The 18,164-nt window shown below is 41.5% G+C and overlaps 1 protein-coding gene across 1 annotated transcript in view; it reads left to right on the forward strand.

Annotated features, from left to right (window-relative positions):
- TMEM132C (transmembrane protein 132C) overlaps window positions 1–17,390 on the forward strand; it is a 228,134-nt gene extending 210,744 nt beyond the window's left edge. The window contains exons 7-10 of the mRNA XM_009320962.1: window positions 2,623–2,828; window positions 3,309–3,582; window positions 4,647–4,838; window positions 14,440–17,390. Of these exons, the coding sequence (XP_009319237.1) occupies window positions 2,623–2,828; window positions 3,309–3,582; window positions 4,647–4,838; window positions 14,440–15,639 (1,872 nt within the window). The 3' untranslated portion in view covers window positions 15,640–17,390. The remainder of the gene's footprint in view (window positions 1–2,622; window positions 2,829–3,308; window positions 3,583–4,646; window positions 4,839–14,439) is intronic.
- The last annotated feature ends 774 nt before the right edge of the window (window positions 17,391–18,164 follow it).

An 18,164-nucleotide genomic window follows, 5' to 3' on the forward strand; every position in this document is an offset into this window, starting at 1 on the left:
TGGTCAGTGTGAAGCTATGTTATCAGAAATCTTTTATCAGCATGTGCATGTGATTTACTATGTGCATAAATAAACAACTTGTACAACTAACTCAGAAAGTTCGTTCATTTGTCTTTGGGATGAACTCCATAGAAATGAATGGGATGGAATCAGTTTCAGGATGGCAATGGCTACTGCTCCAAGCAGAATTAAATTAGATCTTATTGACAAGCCTCCCAAAAGCTTCTGCTCAAAGGAAGATAGGGCTAAAGAATGAAGAAGCCATATCTGAAGCTGCTTTGTCAAATGATCCAGACATAGGGTCTTCTCCCCAGGCACACTCACAACTTCCCATTTGGCTCTAGAAGTTGTTCTGTGCTCCAAGTGCAGTGCAGTTCTCTGTTGCTGACCAAGGCTCCCTGGGTTGTGTTGTTTACACCAGTGGGGGAAAATGGACAGAAAGAGTTGAATTGACTTTCCTGAGGTTACAGAGGAAGACAGAAATTAGAGTTTGTGTCAGCCAGGGCTTCCTTGTACCCTGAACTTCATTGAGGATGTTGTGCCATAGGTAACATTCATATGTGGTATATTATTTAGATGTGAATTCCTTTTACCTTCAGCCATCTAAGAATTAGGTATCTGGTCTAAGATACTTCGCAGGGTCTCCATCTCTGATGGGGAGACATGGGCAGCTTCAGAGAGAGGGGTAGTAACACTGCCAAGCATCGGGAGAGGAAAGTCACCCACTGGCCATGCAACTGAGACAGCAGTGAGACAACGTGCTGATGCATTAGGTATCAGCAGCTCAACTACAGGAGCTGAATGCCCCCAGTGGGTTCTAGCGGCTGTATACTGCTCTAGGCAGAAATGCCTCTGATCACGAAGTCAAGGCTGTAACTCCTGACATGTAGAACCTTGCTTGCCTGTGCAGTTGGAATTGTTTTCATGAGAAAGATTTTCATGATGTTTCCTCTCCCAGGGTGAAGCTGATGCAATGGCACCATAGAAAGAAAGAACAGCCCATCTAGGAAAGAGTTCTGAATTACTGTGTGGTATTATATTATGCACCTCTGCTGCATAGTACTTTTAGATTTGATCAAATAGTCGTTCTGAAACAGCCTCGTGTGAACTAAACCCTTTTCTGCATTGCCATTCAAGAAATGAAGACATTTCTGCCACCTTCAGACTTCTAAACCTGTCTTAGATGGTCTGAGGGAGAAGCCTAAACAGACAGATGGGTCAGGTATTGTAGTACGTAGTACCGTTCTCAGTCAACAGAGCCCAGTTACAGCATAACCCTCCTAGGGAATGAGTCACAGAAATGTTTGTATTGTGTTCTCTGAGGTTTCCTTTTGCAATCTTGCCATCAAATATTTTACCAGAATGTGAGCAGTGCCTAAACCTGACAAAGGATACAAACGGGATGTGTATGTCAAACAGGGAACAGTTAAGCTCCTGTATTTGTGGTCAGAGAGGACATCCATCTGTTTGATTAGCCTGGGAACATAAGCATTTCTGGCTGATAATCTTCATTAGAATAAAATTATATTGGGAATGGGAGTGGGGATAAAAGGGAGCAGATAATAATATAAATATATGTTCAGGTGGGGAGACGCATTGCCAGCACTAACGATACTCGTTATGGGTGATGAGATAGAATTCTGACGGCGTGGGAGCAAGAGCAGGAGTTGAAGAGATCTGCTGAGTTTACTGTTAATTTCTGCAGACATACCAGCTCATTTAGTAATGTAACAGCTCCCATTGCTAGCCACTTAATGTATGATTAATGTGCCACAGGATTTCCCCAGACATTTATGACACCTTTAGGAATAGATATGACAATGACTTTATCACATGGAGTCACTTCATACTATCTGCATCCCTCTTAATGATTTATATATTCAGGAGTGATTTTATCACTAGTACTCAGTAATGTAATAAATGAGAAAACTCAATGGTCTGTAAATTACAACATTGATTAAAGAAGTGATTACTGATATAACTCTTACATGACTATGATAATGCTTGCTTATATTTCAGGACAGCATTTACATGTTAATTATAAATCTACTGCGGTGTTTAGAAATACTTTACAGCTTTAATCAAAATGTAAACATTTATAAACAGATAATGTTTATTGCGGAGGAAATGAGTAGACTTCTGTTACTCTTCAGTGGATGAAATCCACTCCAGAGCCAGCTTTGTCTTGACAACTGAAAGCAGCGTCACCCCCTGATGAAGGTACTCATCAGGGTACAGCTTTGATTTGCTGCTTGCCTCTGTTGAAACCTGTTTTGGTTTGTTGGGTTCCTCTTGACCAAGCCGTGAAGGAGCCTTGCTCATTATAAATTCCACAGCACTGTGATCGGCTAGTGGCTCACTGCATAACAAACAGAAAATCAACCACCAGCTTCATAAATAGTATCCAGTCTTTAGGCATCTCCAGCATAATTATGCCTCCTGAGCCAATGAAGGATTTTTGTGTTCAGCTGCTCCCATTGTAAAAGGCTATCATTAACATGCATAAAGAGAAGGGAGCCTTTTTTGTTTGTTTTGGGGTTTGAGATGCCAGGGTTACACTTTGAGGTTGTTTTGTCGCAGTGATTACCTTTTCTTCTTTCTCTCCCTCTTCCCCCCCCTTAGGTTTCTGACAGATGTGACTATGTTTTTGTCAATGGCAAAGAAATGAAAGGCAAGGTGAATGCGCTTGTCAACTTCACGTATCAGTATCTGAGTGCTCCTCTGCAAATCACAGTCTGGGTTCCACGCCTGCCTCTTCAGATTGACATTTCGGACACAGAACTGAGCCAAATAAAAGGCTGGCGAGTCCCAGTTGTTTCCAACAAAAGGTGGGTTTGAGTTGCTAAATTTCTTGGGTGTTTTTGTAAAATGAATGGAGTTGATTTTAACTGTCAGCAAAAACAGCTGCAGCACCTGCACCCAAAATGCAGCATCTTTCCCTGAGGAACAGCAGTACAGGAATCCCCAGCTTTGCACCGGACATCTGCAGATACAATAAAGCTTTTAAAATTTGTGGGAGTTTTGCTTCTGTGCATGTGTCTGTCCTGTGCAACAGAGTACAGTGTGGTGCTCTGGTAAGGTCCACTTACAGAGTGGTTGTTCTTCAGACATACCAGCTTAGATGAAAAAGTGCTATAGTCAATTTGTATGGTCCTTCATCATGCTAGGTAGCCATGAATCAGCAATGGTCCAAAAAACCAGAAGGGAGGGCTGTTATTAAGGGGGTACTCTCCATTAGCACTCTAATGTTAGTTTTCACTAATGTTCTTGAAAACATTTCTTTATGCTTCATTTTCTTCTGAAAAAAGACCCACCAGAGACAGTGATGATGAGGATGAAGATGAGCGGAAAGGAAGAGGATGCACTCTGCAGTACCAGCATGCCATGGTGCGAGTCCTCACACAATTTGTAGCTGAGGATTCTAGCCCTTGGGGTCAGCTGAGCTACCTGCTGGGCTCAGATTGGCAGTTTGACATTACAGACCTGGTGATGGATTTTATGAAACTGGAGGATCCTCACATCGCCAAGCTGCAGGAAGGCAGGATTTTGATCGGACGGGAAGTAGGAATGACAACGATGCAGGTACTGTGCTCTAGACTGCCACATTCTGCCATTCCCATAGAGAGCCTGTGTGTGGACATAAATCCAGTGCAGTGTTCAGCTGTCTTGAAACAGGATAATTTCCCACTACATTCCTGTGACCACCTAGAGTGTCACAGGCAGCATTAACCCAACCACAGTGATCCAAGCTAGAGGTGGTCCGAGGCATGCAGTACGGCCAGGAGCTGGAAGCCATAGAGCCTTCAGAGATCTTTAGGAGAGGCAGCACTTCCAGGCTCAGTGAGAAGTCGGAGCTCTTGCCCCGATGGATGCAGGTTGCCACCAGTCAGCTGATGGGCACCATTTTGACTTTTTGAGACAGAGATCTTTAAATTGTGCCAAGTTTCTTTTGACTTATTTAAACATTAATTCAGGGAAAAAAATACAACCTGGTTAATAACCCTGAAAAGCACAAGTGGCCAACACCATATCCCAGTTCTGCCCCAGCTGAATCCTTACTAAAGCCAATGCACAAAGAGAGAATATAGCTAATCTAGGCTGTAGATATGAGATGGGGAAGGTGGAGAAGACGGTATGTGCATGAACTAGCTATCCGTAGTTCCCTAAAGATAGCAGTATGGCCATTAGTTTCATTAAGGGGAAGGGTATCCTACTACCTTGATGTTTCATCAGAAACAGAAAAGAAAGAGAAATGAGAATTTCCAAGCAAAAAAGTGAAGGGCAAATCCTGGATGTTGCTAACCTCCCTTTGAAATGGTTGGGAAGTAAATCTGATGAGCTCATTCACACTGGGACACAGAATAACAGGGGAAGAAAGTTTTAAATTGACTCTTCTAGTGAAATGACGTAAATAACACAACTGAGAGAGTATAGCTCTCAGTTTTGGATGCAATGTTCTCAGCTATAGCCTCTCTACTGAATGTTTTTCCGACCCTGCTAATGAAATCAGACTGCCTTTTCAGTGTGCTCTGCCACTTCATTTCTATGCATAAGGCTTTGGAGACAAGAAGGGATGATGACCTTAGGAAAGGTTATTTTAATTGATTGGCCTTTTCCTAAGTTGATTCTTTTGTGTTTCTTCAAAGGTTTTGTCTCCTCTGTCTGACTCCATCCTGGCAGAGAAGACAGTGACTGTGCTAGATGACAAAGTGACCATAACAGACCTCGGAGTCCAGCTGGTGGCTGGGCTTTCACTCTTTCTTCAGCCAAGCGCAGCAAGCAGTCGGGCTATTGTGGCTACAACCATTGCCCAAGAGCTGCTGCATACTCCTAAGCAGGTAGTGTACACTCCATATTTACTGTTGTTGCCTGTTGGGATGGGGCAGTGCTTTATCAAGGTGAAGTACAGATGATAATTCGTAACAAGTTTAGAAGTTAAACTTCAAAGTATAGGTGTACTACTCAATTGCTTTCCTCTAGAGGTGCTATGGAATTGTCTTCTCATTTCTTCCCTTCAAATATGGACTTAAACTGCAGTAAAAGTTCTGACTACACTGAATTTTATATTACTCACATTTTTAATACCCTTTCTTTAAATGATGCAACATCTGTTATTTTCACAACACAGGCAGTCTTTGGACAGTGATCCTTGTTTGCTATATGAGCGTGCCCTTGTTTTCCATGCCAGAGAGCACAGAGCTCTGTGTGTCACAATAATTTAATATTTTGAAGAGCTATAAAATAGAGGCAAAAGATAGCCAAATACATTTCTTTTCCTTCCTGGAGTCATGACAGACTGCCAGGCTCCTCTCTCCTTTTATTTTTTAGATTGATTTTGGGGGGTTCATCATTCAGTTCATCAGGGTATCACTGTGCTGATCCTACTTAATTTAAGCCAGCAAATTTCCATCTCTGTAAAAGGAGTCTTTCAAGCAGCATGTTTCAGGTCACAACCCACATGGAAAAGAAGATTGGAGAATACCACCAGAACGAGGCAAACAGTTGCTCTGGAACAGATTAAAAACAAGGGTCGGTAGCAGTGGAACAATCTGTATGTTCATTGCTCTTTCAGTCAGTTGATTTGAAGAGTGGGACTGGGGACCATGCAGTTAATTCTGTCCACAGCTATTCCTCTCACAGAAACTATATTTCATCTCACATAGATAGGGAGAGATCTCAAGCCAAGTTTTATGGCCCATTTTCATGATCATTGCTACCTAATTTTCTGGAACATGAAAATAGTTTAGATTGTTTTATAACTTAGTGACAGGAAAATGTCCAAACTAGAAGGACATGTTGTCCATCTGTTCCATTTACTGCGTCCTGTAAACATAAGAATCTTATGTAATTAACCCATTTATACCCTTCTCCAGGGCTTAGAAACCATGTCTGACATACTGTCTTCAGACAAAAACTGTAAAAGCAAAAGCTAAAGCATGCCTAACCCAATTCTGTTACGTAGGACAGAGCACTATTTGTCCTGCAGCATCATTGAAAGAATCATGGCTTTGATTGCAGATAAAAGATCTTGTGAATCTGGAAGGGTTACACAGATATTGTCTACTTCTCAGATTTATAGATAATCTGTCCTGAGTATGCAAAGATATTTATCAACATCAGGTTATGGCATATTATGACAGGGCATTTCAGTAGTGCACAACATGAGATCTCATATTGTATTATGGCATGGCAATGTGATATGACATGTCATTATATATCACTACAGTTGGCAAGTTATGAAATAATACAAAAAAGTAAAAATGTGTAGATGTGGTTTGTTTTGAAATTATTTTTCCCAGCATCTGTGTTATGGAACAACTTTAGTGAAATATTTTGTTGAAGCTGATGTTCTTTTGCGAGACAATTTCAGTTTCCTCAGTGGCACATTTCTGATACAGAAGTGGCTGGGCATATCAGGCTCCCATTCTGAGCAATGCCTTCTGCTTCAGGTACTGCTGGGCAGTGTGGGGTGCTGCTGTCCCTACTGCCCTCTTCCTGGGCCTACAGATAGCACTACTGCATCATGCTCACTGAAGATACCAACTGTAAAACAGGAGGCAAGAGAAAATCAAGCATCTTTTTCTCAGTAAAAGAAGTTTAAAACCTGTTGTTTCTTCTCCAGATTCCATCTGGGAAAAAAACAGGACCTAGACTCTATTAGAAGGCAGTGGAAAACCTTCTCTACACCAGGACCTGGAACGCCCAAGGAAATGTGGTTGCTTAGTAGCAATCCCAAATTAGTCAGTTTTTCCCATTCCTTCTATGCACGGCGCCTTCTGTCCCAGTTTCCTGCAAACATAGAGCAGCATGTTCTTGTGGAATCCCACTTCAGCCTCTGCTTCTCCTTCCAGCTCCTCCAGTCTGGAGCCTGCCCACCCCCATTGCCTCTGCTTGTCTTCCCACCACCTCCTCTTCACCAGGTGAAAGAGAAGTATCCTGCCTGCTTCCCAACAGAAGGCTTTACTGGGAGCATCGCTCCTCATTTATTTGTGAGGGTCAGATCCTGCTCAAGCATTGTGAGTGTTCGCAGTTCTGATCATGGTCATGCCAGGCCGCTGTGGAACCTGAGCACAGTCCCTAGTTACTGAGGCACTTTGGCAGTGCCTTCATCCCGGAGGCCTGATCCAATTCCACATACTGTGCAATTCACTTCCTACCTTATTGTAAGCCACTCATTTGTTCTCAGGCCTAAATCTTACTCAGCCTATAGACAGGGCTTGCCCAAGGAAGGCTGTTGAAAAGAGACCTTAAGGACTTTGCATTTGCATCACCAAAAAAATAAGACAGGAATAGATTTCACACTAGAAAATGCATTGAGGGAAATAGTCTTAGCATAGGAGTGGTCTATCGAGTCACGTACATCTTTTCCTTTCGTTTGCAGTTTGAATGAAGGATTTAAGTCACTTGCCCTTAGAAGAATTAATGCAAATGTAGGAATGCTTGTGGCTAAATTTTGCAAGAAGAGACTCGTGATTTGGACTATACCAGCTGAGATCCTTACTGAGCTGGAATTTCAGAAGGCAAGTGCTGAGTGTTTTCTGAAAATCAAGCCCTTTAGAAAGAGGGTTTTTTTCAAGGGGCAGCCCAGAACTAAGCATACACTTGAGTGTTGCAAGGCCTTCGTTATTTAGGTGTGTCTTTTCCTCTCAAACAAGTTTATAAAAATGCCCAAGTAACTCATACAAACCTTGTTGATGCAACTGAGAAACAAAATAACAGCTAAGATAGCTGAAGGTTTTATTTTTCTCAGGAATGGTTGTGTATGTCTCAGCATTGTTATATGGAAAAAGCAGTCAGTGTGTTCTTAGTCAAATGTTTTCCTTGGCTCCACTTCAGCACCTTCAGTAGCAAAGCTTCAACACAGATTAGCAAATGTCCTTGGGTAATTGGTGCTCTGGCAGGCACGATATTGTCCCTACCAGATTAAGCAGTACATCTGTATAGTGCAATGGAAGGCGTAAAGCATTATACAGATTGTGCTATTACACATCTTTCAATATCGTAGGAATGAATTTAGTGGTTTTGCTGTGACTTTCTTTCAATGAATATAATGACTAGGTTAGTTCCTTGATTATAGTGACCGCACCATGTCTGCATAAGTACCACAAAACAGCCAAAACACAAGTCCTGAAAAGTTGGCAGTTTCTCCAAATACTTAGCAATCTAAAGAAGATAAGCTAAAATTTTTTATCTTGGGTGCCTTAAGTTAGATATCTTTATCTATAGTTGGGCAACTAATTACCTGAGGTGACGAGGTGACCTTGAGGGATGCTGAGCCCATAACTCCTTTTTTTTTAAATCAATGGGGAGCTCATTGGCGCTGAAAAGTGGATCAGTGATTTAGGTGCCTAAAAATAAATGCAGGTTGACCAACTTTTAAATATCAAAGTTGAAATATCTTCTGAAAATTTGGAATCAGTGGCTGTGAGCAGTCTATTTTTAGTGGCCATCTGCTCAGGTAGAAAAGCTGTTCCATTTGGCTTGCTGACCGTTGTTAAAATCAACACTGCCATCTTAAAGGCCTCTCCAAAATGTAAATAAAAGAAAGCCTACAGTGTTTAAGTGTTTTCTGATCTGAGTAAGCTTCAAGGACTCTTACATTTCAGCTGGCTCTGCAGGGAAACTCACAGTCATATCATAGCTTTTTCATCACTGTAGGGTATTGCATGTAGTCTAATGAACTGAAATGGGAGAGCAGATAGAATAAAAGAAAGAAAGAAGAAAGCCTTTAATAAATAACTGTGTGTATAAATATATCTCTCAGTGCTACTGGAAAATTGCAGACATTTTCTTAGGGGAAAAAAAGCAATGTTAGTGCTTTCTAAAGGCCAAGTTCTTCTCTTTCACATGTGTAGCTCCTGTTGACATCAGCGACAAGACCCAACCCTGTGAGGTCATCCATAACCTCAGGGAGTGTCCTCTGAGATGTCAGCTCTCACTCTGATAGAAGGTGAGGGTGCTCAGCACCACCTGAATCAGGGCGACAAGCTAGAGTTGCTTGCACATCCCTGCCTTTTGGATTGACACAATAATGTCCTGTTTTAGCTTATGTCCTTCATGCAAACTAGTTCTGGAAGTTCACTGACATCTCACAGTTAAGTAACAGGTGTCAGGAGTATTTTTATGGTGTGGATTCATTAACCCATTCTGGCAGTATAAATTACACTTAAATTGTATTTATATCTTCTTTAAACTGACAGAGCAATGTAATGGCTCACAAATATGACAAAGGAATTAAGCAGCATGGGAAAGGGAGAAAGGATGTCTTGTTAGATAAGGATCTGAATTCTTCCCTTGCAAATACAAGCAAATTCCCACTGGAAAGGAATGTCACATTAGCAGATTGGACAAAAAGGAGAGAAAGAAATACACAGTAGGGGAATGCATGGTTTGAACTAAGATCTGAGTCTTGGCTGCCTTTCATTTCCACGTCGTAACGATCAAGCCCAATTTTTACTACACAAGCCACAGGCTTAAAAATAAATGCACATGTAATACTTTGATATTTCATGTGATAAAATTGCTAGGGAAACCCATTTCAGCATTCAAGTCCCCAGATAGAACAATCAGAGCTGGTCTAATAGAAGCTGCTGAGAACAGTATTCCCTTGCCTTTATTTGAGGGAGGGATGTATTTGTTTTCTGCAGAACCATCGAGCCATCCATTTCTTTCCTTTGGTGTCCTGCCTCACTCCTGGACTATTGCAGCTGACCCCAGCACTTGAGGGCTTATTCACAAATACTTCTATTTGTGCTTTAGTGAATGAAGACCATGAAAAGGCCTCTTTATTCTGGGTATGGAATAAAATAAAATATACTGATCAGTCCTCACGTCTGTGTTTCTAAGCAGCAGAATTCTCTAAAATGCAACCAGTCCTACACACTTTACTCCCCTATTTTTTGCTTGAAGAATACAAGATAGCATGCCTTGGTATCAAGCTGATCCCAGCTTTTTTGAGGAGGTATTGAAGGACACTTTGTAATCACTGACTGTGATGCTACAGATGGGCTCAGTGGAACATCCTAAGATAAGCAGACTTTCAAATGCTGTATGATGGGCATGTATGTAGAGGGCAACATAATCATCACTGTGGCTCCCAGATTTTCACAGGCAACTCGTGCGAGTCCCAGCACAGTGGGACTCATTAGATCTCTGTATGATGGGCTTTCTACTGAGCTTCCAAACTAGCTCTGCTTCCTGCATTCAGGTTGCCTTTTGGAGTGTGAGCCTCCTTGTTTTATCTAGGTGGAACAGACATAGCCAGCAAACAATAGTGTTTGTGGTGACTCATACGGCAGGGTTTGAAGTATTCCAGGTCAGGCAATACAGAGCTCCTCTGGGACTGTTGGTTTCCATTAGTGCCATGTTACTTCTGTACCCTGCTAATTTCCCCTTTGTTTTACCCACCTAAACATAACAAGTGGATAACAAGGGTGTCATGGTTTAACCTCAGTCGGCAACTGAGCACCACACAGCCGCTCACTCACTCCCTCCCCACCCTGGTGGGATGGGAGAGAGAATTGGAAGAGTAGAAGTGAGAAAAGCTCATGGGTTGAGATAAGAACAGTTTAATAATTGAAATAAATTAATAATAACAACAATAATAATGTAGTAATAATAATAGTAATAAAAATAATAAAAATAATATACAAAGAAAGTGATGCACTGTGCAATTGCACACCACCTGCCAACCGATGCCCAGCCAGTCCCCGAGCAGCGGCCCCCCCGGCCAGCTTTCGCCACTTTATGTACTGAGCATGACGGCACATGGTATGGAATGTCCCTTTGCCAGTTTGGTCAGTCAGTAGAGCGTGGGAAGCTGAAAAGTCCTTGACTAGTGTAAGCATTACCTAGCAACAACTAAAACACCGGTGTGTTATCAAGGTTGTTCTCATCCTAAATCCAAAGCACAGCACTGTACCAGCTACTAGGAAGGAAATTAACTCTATCCCTGCTGAAACCAGGACAAAGGGAGATAAAACTACTAACAAAAAGCAAAACGCAAGTTTTTCCAAGAAGATTTATCAAGTGGCATCTTTGGACTGATAAGCAGCAATGTAATTCAAGGCCGGAAAAGGTGGTGGAACTGCAGCAGATCAAGAAGAACTGGCCAACTTGCTGGTCTGGCGTGTAGCTATACCTGGAATGGAGGAAGAGAACAGCAAAGGCACAAGGGAAAATGTAGACAAAATGTGTCTTGGTAAAGGAAGTTTTTTATGTGCTATGGGAAAGCATGATATTTGATAATCAGCAGTGGTTGTGGGAAGCAGTTTCTTCATCTCCTCTGGACTGGATTTTGCGGTCATTAACATGACCTAATGTACATTATCTGACTCACTTCACATCATCATAGTTACCATATAAATCATCCTGTTCTCTAAGAGACACTGGCACTAATGTGTAGTTGTGTTTCATTTGTTCTGAGAGTGCAGCTGAATACGTGTGTGTGTGTGTGCATGCAGAGGTGAAAGAGAGAGGAAAAGTGGAGGAAAGAAAGACTGGAGAGCCAGATAATCCCTCAAACTATTTGTTTATGCTTGATAATTAATGATCACAAGCATTTGTGACCTCACTGTTGAGGGCATCAGACTAGGGGCAGCAACTCTGCAGGTAGGAAGGCTCCAATCCATCTTCATCTGCTGATAGTAATTAGGGGACCTTGTCAGAGATTCGGAGGGGATTTATTGATGCAGTACGTAGGATTTGCAGAAACAGCTCTTTGAAGGACATGGTACTAAATCATTTCTTTTTGCTTTCTTTTTTTCTTTTTAGCTTTTCAGAATTTATAATCATTTGGGAAATTCACTTCCTTCCCCTGCCTTCAGCTTTCCTTTAACAATGTGAATGAGAGGAGATGATCTCTTGCCAAACAGAGTATTTGGGCTGATACAATATACTTTGGCAGGATTTGAAATTCTCTCCCTCTTTCTCTCATTTGTTTTCTTTCCCTTTTAATTAATGTTGTCCATAGTATAAGCATGACAACGTTGTGTTGTGATAAAATTGGTTCTTCCTGTGAAAAAAGGGTCTCTTGGAAATAAAAAAACGTCAATGCTGGTTGAAAATAATGGCTAAGCTATTGCACGCCTCTGTTATCTGTAGTAAATTACATGTGTGCCTGCAAATTTCAGCTGACTGCCATTTCATTTTTCTCTATCTCTGCTTCGTAAAACCAGGAATGCAGAATAGTGGAGAAATAGTGTAAAGAATAAAAATGGTTTTGAAGTTGCTTATAACTTTGTCAAATTCTAGCCATTTGGGCTGAATTTTTCTATGCTGGCTACCTCTTAACCTGAAAGGTGCCTGAGGCCTGGTAAAGCAGAAAGGCGTCAAGATAAGAAAACCAAACAGGGATGTGGATATCTTGAAGAAGACAGGAAAGAAGAATATCTGGCTCCTCATACGTGTTCCTCTCCAACGTCTGGACGGAGACCCCAGATCCCTCAGAGGTGCTCTTCTGCCACCAGTAAAACCTACTTGCATAGTAAGGGCCATAATCAGACCTGGGGCTCTGCAACGCTAGGTATGCTGTGTTTGGCTATTAAGGAATGCACAAAGGATTTAGTAATGCAAATCCTTTTGTAGAGATGTGGAACTATGGAAGTCCCCAGCGGAGCTGGGAGGAGGCACAGGTCTCATAATTTCCAACTTTAACTGTACAAAATTCTGCAATTATTTTCTCATTCTGCTCTCCAAAAGAGAGCACCACTGGCAGACAGTGTCAAGCCTGTTGTGATATATGCTTGAAACAATGCTGGTGATTTTTCCTTCCATAGCTGATAAAAAGTCAGTGTATCTTACACACATCCCCCATGGTACGCGAGGCTGTACTCTTGTTTTAGGGAGAAGGAAGGCAACAGGGTGTTGAATTGCCGGAGGAGATGCATCTTTTTCTCTCTACACATATCCATTAAAAAAAAAATCCTTTACTTTCCCATGGCTGGGTTTGCTCTACTATAGATTTCTATGATATAAATTTAAGCTGTGCCCTGCAGCTTTATGTTTCTGTCTGTTCAGCCATTTCAGGGCTGTTTCTCTAATGAAAGATCGGCTGTTTTAATTTCCTTACGCAGTTCACCCTTCCCAGCTTCTGAGCTACCCTGGCTCCGTTTCAGCTGTTGGAAGTGCATTTGAATCGCCAAGAACTTTGCCTTCTTTCCTGTTGTGCCACGACTTAATTTTCTTCTTTCTGTCCCTCAAGAACTTGCTGATAGCACTTTGGAAATCAAATATTCAGTATAGTCCAACCTTCTGCACAGCTAAATGCCCCTTGCTGTTACCACTGAAAAGCTTTAAATTTAACTAGAAGGGTAGCAATTCCCTTTGTTTATAACCATAGCGTAACAAATTGTAGCCAATTGAAAACCATATTAGGTTGTAAATTTGTATTATGACTGGACGTTAACAGGGTGGCAATGTTTTTCCCTGATAGTGATTTTCAGCCCAGTTGTTCTGATGTACCCAAGTGTAAAGTTATTAGGGCCATCTGCGGTTTAAGTCTGGGAAGAAAAGAACTTCGGTTTTGTGTGAAGTTGCACTCCGGCAATCTGCCTGCATGTCTGCTGGTTAAACAGGCAAGACATAGAGCAAATGAAAAAATAAAGAAATCTCCTGCAAAGAAAGCTACTGAGATGTGGAGAAGTAAATATCTATATCATCTGGATGGGATTTCAAATGGCAAAGAGCTGACCTCTAGCTTTGTGTTTGCTTCTAATGATGACTTCTAACAGTGCTACCTGCAGAGAACAGAGACAGTCCAATTAAACGAGGCCATTTGTATTTTTATTGTAGAGATCATACCAGAATCCCCATCCTCCTCTCCTTGACACAGAAATGCGGTGGACTTTTTAATTATCTCAAGGATGAAGTGTGTTTTACTTAAAACAAACCTTTCTCCTGCAAAATGGCAATTGTTCCATGAGTCTCTTTCTTTGAGGTGAATCTTCTGCTCCAACCATTTCCAAGATACTGTGGTAGCTCCTCATGCCTGCTAAGATATTTATGCCTTGTTTAATCTGACAGCTCCCTGTGACACCTGTGCATGGGGAACATGAGGAAAATACGTGATCTGTCAAGTGCCTCTAGTAATTTTTCTGCTTTGTCTCGTTCAGATTTTGTACGACAGGAATGACTTTCTTTATAAATCATGTAAATTGTAGCGTGTTAATGGGTAATTTGGTATTACGGACATCTCATATCAATTATTTTATATGTTCTTTTGCAAAACATTTGCAGGAAGGATAACAGTGGAACCTTTAGTGAAAAATGTGACCAATTTTCTGCCCCATCAGTTGAAGCTTAGTTTGCTTTAAATGTAGTGCAGAGCCATTGTCTTCCATTTCCTCCAGCTGCCGTTCAGAGCTGAGAGATTGATGAGCCGCAATGGGCTGAGCTGTTTTATTTAAGACCCTGTCTTTAACCATATCCCTCTCCTTTCAGGAAGCTGTAGTAAGCACCTGGATTCAGTTCAGCGACAGCTCTGTTACTCCGCTGGACATTTATGACTCTAAGGACTTCTCCCTTTCTGCTGTATCACTAGACGAAGCTGTTGTCTCAATCCACCAGAACTCTGCCTTAAAATGGCCAGTTGTGGCAGCAGAAGGTGAAGGTCAGGGCACGTTAATCAAGGTGGACATGATGATTTCTGAAGCCTGCCAAAAGTCCAAGAGGAAAAGTGTCCTGGCTGTGGGGAATGGCAACATCAAAGTCAAGTTTGGCCAGAATGATGCAGACTCCGATACAGGTGGAGATTATGATGCTGATGAGATTGAAAACCACGCTAGCGACCGGCGGCACAAAGTGTCAGATCAGGAACGGTATGGCCAGGATGGACGATATTATGGTAGCTCTTCAGCAGAACGAGAGGAAGGCACCGTCAGGAAAGTCAGCACCACAGCAAAATCCGTCATAAAAAATAAAGTACTTAAAAACAATAGGCTGGATGGTGGCAAACTCTCGGATGATAGCCAGCTGCAGAACATTCCTATAGACTTCACCAACTTCCCTGCTCAAGTAGACCTCCCAAAAGGCAATGCAGGCATGGAGGAAAATGACCTGGTGCAGACACCTAGGGGCCTTAGCGATTTGGAGATCGGGATGTATGCTCTGCTAGGGGTCTTCTGCCTTGCAATACTAGTCTTCCTAATAAACTGTGCAACATTTGCACTGAAGTACCGTCACAAGCAGGTTCTGGTGGAAGGACAGGCCACCGTGACCCATTCCCATGACTGGGTCTGGCTGGGAAATGAAGCAGAACTGCTGGAGAACACAGCAGATGGATCACCTCAGCAGGACGAGCACACAACTATTATCGACCGAGGCTCGAGTTGTGAGGAGAGCAACCAGCTCCTCAATGGCAGTGCTCAGAAGAACATTCAGAGCCAGGTTCATAGATGTGCTGACTCAGGGGGCAAGCTTGGAAAGGAACAGAAATCTGAACCTTTACATTCGCCGACATCTAAACGGAAGCGGGTAAAATTCACGACATTCACTACCATCCCACCCGACGATGGTTGTCCTACTGTCAACTCAATCCTAAGTAGCAATGACGACGACATTAAGTGGGTGTGCCAGGATATGGACCTGGGGGACTCCAAAGAAATACGAAACTACATGGAGAAGTTCAAAGACAAAGTGTAGCTCCTTGCTGGTTTTTTGGGTTTAACCACACCTTGATGCCTTCAGTTCTACAGTATATATTGGGACAGAAGAGGGGGAGGGGAAGGAATCACCAGGAGAAATGGTGAGGCAGTTTTTATAATCAGGGAAAGAAATTTGCCAAACTGTCCATGGTTTGTTTTTGTTTTTCACTTTGTTTTGTTTTTCCAGCGATTATTCTGCTACTCATGGATTTAGGAAGTGGAATATAAATAGCAAGAAAGGGACAAGGAAATGGTATGACCAGTATGATGAACTGGGCAAGATGAGGTTGTGAAAATTTGTTTTATGGGTCATACAAATAATAATGATAGTAATGTTTCAAAGTACCAAAAATATTTGTAAAAAGAAAAGAGAGAATATAAGAGCATGAAAAGAATAAGCAAGAGACAAACAATAACTTGTCTGTATTTCTAATAAAACATCACAACTATGGACATATGACCCACAAGGAGACTTTTTAGATTGTTACTCAAGCTGTTTCTTTTTATTCCTTCATTTGAAGTGAAGATGTGTCTTTGGCATTACATATGAAGGAGGAAGAAATTACTTGGTATTTTTATTTTTACTTTTCTGTTTGTCTTGTAAGTTGAAACAGAATAATTTTCCCTCTTGTATTTTTATTTTAAATATCTTAAAAACAGGAAAATTTTCAATTCACTAAGTTCACAGTGGACCAAGAACATTCTGTTTCTAAGTGAGCTATAAAAAATCTCCTGTCATTTAAAGAATTCAGGGGATAAGTGTTGACTAACAATTTCCATGTGGTGTCTCTTCTGAAAGCCTAAGCCTCCATTGTTTCACCCTAGCTAGAAATGTGTCCTGTTTGGAAGAAGTATTCTTTTTACTTTCAGGTTTGCATTGTTTATTTAGTTGTTTGTTTTAAATTTCCATAACCAAAGTTCCCATGTTTCACCAAGGGAAGAAGGTGCTGTTTTATCTTAGCATTTAGAAGTAACAACCGATGGGAGTGCCCCGCTGGTGCATTTTAAATGTACCTGGAACTGAGACCGTCACAGGCCAAATATGTACAGCCTGGATTTGGGGGTTTTTTGCCAAGTCCATGAATTCATAATTTTGTTCTGTACTTTTCTGTTTATTCTAATGTCACCAGCTCCCATCAAGCTCCGAAAGCTAAGAAGAAGAATGGGCAGAAAGACATTCATTGTCCCCAGACTTTTATTTCCTTGTACTGGGAGAGCTGGCCTCTGGACTGACTGTAGGAAGGGAGGGAAATATTGCTGAAGCAAGATCAAGAAATATCTGGAGCTATTTTATAGATTTTTTTTTTTTGTCATTGGACCAGCTAAGACTGAAAATTTTAGACTAGATTGTAAAGCTGATGTTTTGAATAAAAAAATACAAAACCAGTGATGAATCTGAAGCAAATACAAAGCGGAGTCGTAGATTCATTGTGTAAACTGGCAGAACTGTGTTGACTCAATGCCAGTTTACACTGGTGGAGGACGCAGATCAAAATCTATACAGTGAGGAAACCACTGTCATCCAAACCCTTTTGTAACTGAAAGGAAGATGGTATATCCAGCCTTTTGGAAAGCAGTATTATGTCCTGACTGTTAGCCGGAAGCACTTGCATTGTCCTGTATTACCCATGTATTTCTTTTTTTTCTTTTTACTACTAAACTCAGTAGTTTGGTTTTTTTACTTGGACAAAATCAATCCTGCCACCCAGTAACATAGATGGACATTTTAACAAGATATGCCTAGTATGCATTGTAGACTGAAAGAATGTAATATTTATTTATACATGTTATACAAATTGTAATTAAAATGCTTTACATGGCTTGACAAATTAACCTCTCTTTTCTGAGGGGAGGGGGCTCCTTCTGCCTTTTCTGTGTTGAAGTACTGCCTCCACTGCCTAACAGCTGAAACAAAATTTAAGCCGCTTTCTTAAGAGAGGAGAATAGAGATGTATGGAAGTTTTTCACTGCTCCGACCCTTCTTTTGTGAACCGCTTCCCCTTCCTACCCAACATGTGGTGATGATGATGGATGGCAGGAGAAGACAGCAGTCAGGCACAGTTCATGGCAGTGTCACTATTCATCTTGTTCATCTTCATGCCTACCATCAGCACAAACAACTCCAGGACTCTTGCTTCTGATGTGTGCGACTTTTGTGCAGCCCTGTCATAATTAATTATGTTGCTTCTCTGATTGATACAGTAGGTTCAGATGGAAGCAAGTTTCACTGAATCACAACTGACATATACAAAGCACTCTATATCCCAAAGGACCCCAAGCTACTTTACAAGCTAAGCACAGTGATGCATCAGCCACACCTCAGGGATCAGTATATCTTCCTGGGAAAACGCAGGTGTCTCCGAGGTGAAAAAGGCGTTTACAGCACGGAGCTGCAAAATACAACAGCAGAGGAACAAGAAAGATAGTATGGAGTAAAAATACACCATGGTAGCACAGAATATAATTTTTCAAAGTGCATTTTTAAGAAGGCTGTTAATGTGCTGAACAGCCCCTGTTAACAGC

The sequence above is a fragment of the Pygoscelis adeliae genome, unplaced genomic scaffold (genome assembly GCF_000699105.1).
Source record: "Pygoscelis adeliae isolate BGI_AS28 unplaced genomic scaffold, ASM69910v1 Scaffold353, whole genome shotgun sequence".
NCBI lineage: Eukaryota > Metazoa > Chordata > Aves > Sphenisciformes > Spheniscidae > Pygoscelis > Pygoscelis adeliae.